Raw genomic sequence first — 6,806 nt, 5'->3', positions numbered from 1 at the left:
TCTCTTTATATTAAAAATATTTTATTTTCTAATATTTAATAGATAAAATTAATAGAAAAATTAATTAATATATTTTTAAAAATTTAATATATTTTTCCATTTCAAAAAAATTTAATATATTTTTTAAAATTAATAGATTAATTAATAATTTTTTATATTATAAAGATTTAATAATAAATTTCTCTGAAAAATAATAAAATGAAGGTATTAACTGACTTTATAAATTAAAAAGTCAAGCCAGAAGATACATTCATAAAGGAGAATGATGCCTTGATGATTAATACTGAGAAATAAGAAAACAATACTCTTAGTGACTGCTTGAGTGGGAGAAGAGATTATTATTATATATAATAATAATAATAATAATAATAATAATAATAATAATAATAATAATAATAATAATAATAATAAAATTTCCATTAATTAATTTCTCAATTTAAAAAATACTTTAAAATATTTTTAATATTTTTAAAAAGCCTATTAATTAAACTAATTAATAAAATTAAAAAAAATTAAAAAATCAATTAATAATGACTTTTTCTAAATTAAAATAAATATATATTTGACATATATTTAATTGAATAATTAATTAGTAAATTTTTTAAAATTTTATATATATTTTTTATAATTAAGAAATTAAACAATAAATTTATCTATAATATAAAAATTAAATAATAAAATTTTCTATTATATATGGAAAGTAGGAGATAATACAGCCCCACACAAGTGACCCCATATTGGGAGTTTTGTCTTTGTATTTTTGTGGCCAAAATGGGTGGTTAGCTTTTCTAATCAATATGAAATTATTTATTTATTTGGCAATCTATTTTATAAAATTTTCCCCTCATTAATGCTTGCTAATTGGCTCTGAGGTCAATTTATTAACAGCTTGCAGTGGCATTCTTCTTCATCAAATAATTATTATGAATAATAATAAATTTACGTAAAGTTCATATTTAATTAATTATTCTGGAAATTTTTTACATGATGACATGTTATGATGTGGTTTCTTTTTAAACGGTAGCGAAAGCAACTTTACTGTGTGGCTGTATCGCTATTATAATATTTTTTATATGCTATTTTATAATTTTAACTATTTATTATATATATTGAATTTTTATAATCAAAGTTAAATTAAGTTAATTTTTTTATGAAAATCTAAAAAGGAAAAAAAAATTATTTTGTAAAATAAATAATTGAGTTATAAAAGGACAGAAACCAAACGATTGATTTTTTTCAAAAAATTATTTATATTTATATACATATGCAAAAGAAAAAAAGCATTCCAGAAATTAATAATATTTTTTTTTCTTTTTCCTTTTGATCCACGTAAGGATCATGAATACAAATGCGTAATAATGCAAGTTAATGACAAAATGACTTCAAAAAGAAGTTCCACCTACCGAATAGCTACAGGCTGATTCAAATACAATAGTAAATTAAACATTATACTTGTAATGCTGATTATTCATCCCACTCTCTACTTGTGTTGCTTTTTTGCTTTATTCCCCTCATCATAACACTATCAGACCAACGTTGTTACTTTTCCTTAATTAAAAAAAAAATCATTCACAATAAAAATATAAAGTTCATAATGAAAACAATATATTTTTTTATATGTATCGAATTTAATTTGAGATTTCTCAGTTTTAGAAATAATTTCGATATTAATAAATTAAATCGCATTGGTATTATTAATACAATATTTAATAAATTTGATAATACAGTGCAATGCGTTAATGGATAATAATGCGAGTCTACTTTGTGGTTAATTATTTATTCATAAGGTATGATGGATATTAAGAATTTTAATTATCTTTAGTTTTTTTTTTTTTTCAATGCAGAATCTCCTATATATATGGAATAGGAAGTCGATCAATGCATCCATGCACACAACACAACGGTTTCATTCTCTTTCATTACGCAATGGCAAGCTTCTCCCATGCAAAGCTTCGAAGCAAGAAATTCTCAATACCCTTAACTATATTCTTTATAATCAAACTCTTCTTCGTATCTTCTCTAGCAGAAGTTAACAATGATAAAAGCCCTATACCATCTCATTTCTCCAAGTCCTCTATGGCAGCCACCCAGCTATCCATTTCCTCTGCCTGTAAAGCCACCATTTACAAAGCTGCCTGTGAATCTTTCCTCGTTTCACTGCAAACCACTGCTAAAACCCAACACGAGCTCTTTGATCTCTCTGTTGAGTACACCATGAAACAATCTCAATCGGCTATCAACCTCGCCTCTTCTCTTAGCCTCTCGGCTCATGGTAATGCTCAGACCCATCTGGTTTCTGCTGGTGCCATGGCTGATTGTATTGAGCTACTTGATGATACCTTAGACCAACTCTCTAATGTTATTAACCGCAAGAACAACCTTATCCAAAGCCATAATGATGTCCGAACATGGCTTAGTGCTGCACTTACCAATCAAGAAACTTGCATTGAAAGCCTTCAGAATAGTAAGATTAAGGAACAAAAAGGCTTAATGGTTTCAACGGCAAGAAATTTAAGTCACCACATAAGCAATTCCTTGGCAATTTATGTGTCCCATTATGTGACAGAAGAGGCTAACAAGTTGAACCCTGGTGGCACCGGTGGCCGGAAACTGTTGTCCGGGAATAAGTTTCCGAGTTGGGTGTCGGCGACAGACCGGAAGCTTGTAGAAGCTCCGGTAGGGGAGATAAAAGCACATGCGGTAGTAGCAAAAGATGGAAGCGGAACCCATAAGACGATAGCGGACGCAATTGGGGTGTTGGGTTCTTTGGCATCTGGGGGCAGAAATGTAATTTACATCAAGGCAGGTACTTATAAGGAGAACCTAAATTTCCCTACAAAGCAGAAGAACGTAATGTTAGTTGGTGATGGTAAGGGCAAAACGGTCATTGTGGGTAATAGAAACGCTGACGACGGATCGTCAACTTTCAGTTCTGCTACGGTTGGTGAGTATCATAACCTTCTTTTTTTTTTTCTCCTTGTTATTTACTAATCTTTATTTTATATGAAACTTAATGAATGAATTTAAAAAAGAGAATTACTATAAGGCTATTAATTTAGAAAATTTACTAACTAGTTTTCATTTTAAAATCATTATTATATTTTATAAAATCTAAATATTTAATTTTTCCGTTAAAAAACTTAATTATTTTAAATATTTATATTATTTAATTTCTATAATTTTAGTTTTATAATATTTAGTGTATACAATTTTAAATATTCATATTATTTAATTTCTCTAACTAAAATTAAAATAAATAACTTAATAATTTTTTGATAAAAGAATTAAATAATTTTTCTCTAATCCCTCTCTCTAGGGAACAAGGATGAGATGACAAAAAATGACCTATTTTTTTTTAAAATTATTATATTATTATTATTATTCTAATTTTGAGTCTGCATATAGGAATAGACAAAATGAAAACCTTAGCCGTCTCTTCTTAAATCACATCTCACCCTCCACCAAAACGATAATTCGTTTATCTTCTTTCATGGACTGTATTATAAATAAGCAGTGAAATTATACACGTACTCTTGCATGCAAAGCAGCCATTACTGTTGAGACTAGATAATATTACTATATGATAATGAGTAATATTATTTTATTTAATATAATTAATTTTAATTGAAAATTAAAATTTTATTTATTTGTAATTTCCTTTTTATTACCATAAAAAATAAATTCTGTTAAAATTTACTATAATTTAAATGATGACTTATACATAATTAATATTGTCACCGAATTATGCGTTTGCGCTGGAACCTATAGATGTCGGATGATAGGATGAGACGAGATGGTGTCAATTTACGTCATCTTATGATAGCTGTTATTTCGGATATGTTTAATTATCTATTTAATTTTTAATTAATAGATTATAATTTAATTAAATATATTTTGAGTCAAAATTGTTGATTTCAGTTAGTGGTTAGGCCAGTACTTAAACAAGCTAATCTAATATTTATAATTTTTTTAAAGAAAAATAATAATTTTAAAAGGAAAAAAATATTGTTTTCCATTAATTAGAATTTTGGAATTTAATAAAAATTATTTAGAATTATGAAATATAGATAATGGTGGGGCTTCCAGGCAACATCCCTCCATGCACTATATGTGACATCTTATTCAGTTTCTTGATTTTTCTGCAAACTTCAATCATGTCACCTGTGCTTTAGTAGGTCAATGGTATCATCCCAATTCTGTTAATTTTTTAGATTATTTCTTGATTATAGAATTAAATAAAAATTTAAAACGCTCAATTGTATATAAAATTAGTGTCCTAGTGTATTTGAATAAATTCGATAATTTTTAAATTTTATTTCCCGTCTCTCAATCTTTATTTTAAAAAAAAAAACTCAATTGTATGAAAATAACTTCTTGATTTCTTTAATTTGTTCCAACAATGAATGATCTTGATTTCTTTATTTTTATATTAAATTAAGCTTAACTAAGAAAATAAATAATTAAAAAAAAAATGAATTATTTGATCGTTTCAGCTGCTATGGGAGATGGATTCATAGCTCGAGGAATAACATTTATAAACAGCGCGGGTCCAGAGAAGCACCAAGCAGTTGCCCTACGAGTTGGATCAGACAGATCAGTAATATTCCAATGCTCAATCGAAGGATATCAAGACAGCCTCTACACTCACTCCAAGCGCCAATTCTACAGAGAAACAGACATCTACGGAACAATAGACTTCATATTTGGAAACTCCGCAGTTGTCTTCCAAAACTGCAACATTTTTGCTAGAAAACCATCTTCAGGTAGCAGAAACTACGTTACAGCTCAAGGTCGCACTGACCCAAATCAGAACACAGGAATTTCAATACACAATTGCAAGATAGGATCAGAGTCTGGAGGTTCAAAGCTCACATACCTTGGAAGACCCTGGCAGAAATATTCCAGGACTGTTGTTATGCAATCTTTCATTGATGGGTCTATTAATCCTGCTGGTTGGTATCCTTGGTCTGGAAGTTTTGCACTTAGTACACTTTATTATGGGGAATATATGAACTCAGGCCCTGGAGCTTCAACTTCAGGTCGGGTCAATTGGCCTGGATATCATGGCGCACTTACTCCGACCGCCGCTCAAACTTTCACCGTCGGCAGTTTAATTGATGGCAATATGTGGTTGCCTTCTACTGGGGTGTCCTTCGATTCAGGACTAATCGGTTGATTGACAAGGAAGACTCAAAATCAAAATCTTATTCAAGCCAAAAAGTGCATCTAATAGAAGACTAAGTCTGCTGATGCATTTGTGTGTTATTGATTTTAATTAGTTAAGAACAGTGGAAATATGTAAATAATACATATGCTGATGTGTCGAGTAGTGTTTGTGTATATGGTTTTAATATCAAAACATAAAGCTAGCAGGGGAGATCGTTTGTAGTTACTTTGTGTTTCATTTTCTTTGCTTCAATAATAAAAGTGCTTTTTTTTAATAATCGATTTTTCTCATAATTTTAGAAATAGCTCTAATATTATTTGATGGCGGTTCGATTTCTTACACTTTGAGTAAAACCGGACCCTAAATAAAAATGCAAACTCAAAACCCATCAGGTCATCCTCAAGCAAACCGGCTCACTATTTCGAATCCTAATCCAAACATATGGAGCAGGCCGGATGGTTCATAAGCGCGGACCCAACAGAAGAAATTTAGTCCAGTGATGTGACGGAAGGTAAGAGAAGCGAATCCAGTTATTTCGCAATCCTACCCACTTACGCACCGGAGGAATTAAATGGTCGCTTGGCGTGGAGAGAAACTCTGATATATCTGTACGTACGAATCTGAATAATAAAGATAAATGACAACGTAGCAGAAAGACGGTTAAACGTCACAGATAAATAAAAAAAGGATAAAAGGGAAAAAAAATTCTATTTATTGATAAATTAATAAATGGAAATAAGGATCATATATGTTTATGTTTATATTTATATTTATAACATATAATCTATAAAAAGCAAATTAAGAAAAGAAAAACTTTAGTCAAACCCAAACGAGGAAACTTATAAAATTGAGAGAAATTTCTCACTCTGAAGTATTAGAGACTCATTAATTCAATAATTATGACTTTAATTGAAGAGCACAGAAATTCATAATATATTAAATTAAATAAATAATCATAAATCAAAATTTTATGGATAATTGATTTGAAATAAATTATTTAGCAATCCTTTATGGATTATATGGGAAAACAGTTGGTGGGATCGATTGAAATGACACCATAAACGAGAGAAATCCTTAGTGGCATGGAATTATATAAAGTCTTACTTAAAATTGAGATTGAAAAATGAATAAAATATTTTTATAAATAAAATATGTTAAATTTTATTTAAATTAATCTTTAATATTTGTAACAAATCTATACATTATTGATATAATATATAATTTTTAAAATTATAAAAATGAAAATTTTTCATATTTAAAAATAATATTTTATTTATAAAATATATTATGTTAAATGAGAACTTATTAATGGAGCGATTTGGAAAGAGTTATAAAAGAAGGTGGAGTTTAGTGAGGTGGTTAAGAGGTCTAAATTGGAAGTTACGTGTACGTGTAAGCTTACGCAACAAGGCATAGTGGGTCCACTTATCTTCTTAATTTGGATAACTACATATCATAACTTGTGAATCACCACCTTTGCAATTCCAATTTGCTGTTTGTTCATATCCGCTCCACCCGCTTCCTCCCTTTTCTTTTTATTTATTTACTCTACTTCACAGCACTCATAAACTAAATTTCATTGATTTTGTCCATACCATCTTTCCTATTTATAATATAATCCACGTGTACATAAATATAA

General features: G+C 28.7%; 1 protein-coding gene across 1 annotated transcript; it reads left to right on the top strand.

The window, feature by feature from the left end:
• The first annotated feature begins 1,873 nt into the window (after positions 1–1,873).
• Positions 1,874–5,439, top strand: LOC110612870 (probable pectinesterase/pectinesterase inhibitor 35). The gene is made up of 2 exons (XM_021753703.2): positions 1,874–2,944; positions 4,494–5,439. The coding sequence occupies exons 1-2, from the start codon at positions 1,879–1,881 to the stop codon at positions 5,174–5,176; spliced, it is 1,749 nt and encodes a 582-aa protein (XP_021609395.1). The 5' UTR covers positions 1,874–1,878; the 3' UTR covers positions 5,177–5,439.
• The last annotated feature ends 1,367 nt before the right edge of the window (positions 5,440–6,806 follow it).

The sequence above is a fragment of the Manihot esculenta genome, chromosome 4, assembly GCF_001659605.2.
Source record: "Manihot esculenta cultivar AM560-2 chromosome 4, M.esculenta_v8, whole genome shotgun sequence".
NCBI lineage: Eukaryota > Viridiplantae > Streptophyta > Magnoliopsida > Malpighiales > Euphorbiaceae > Manihot > Manihot esculenta.
The sequence above is the reverse complement of the archived record's forward strand: the minus strand, read 5'-3'. Positions and strand labels throughout refer to the sequence as shown.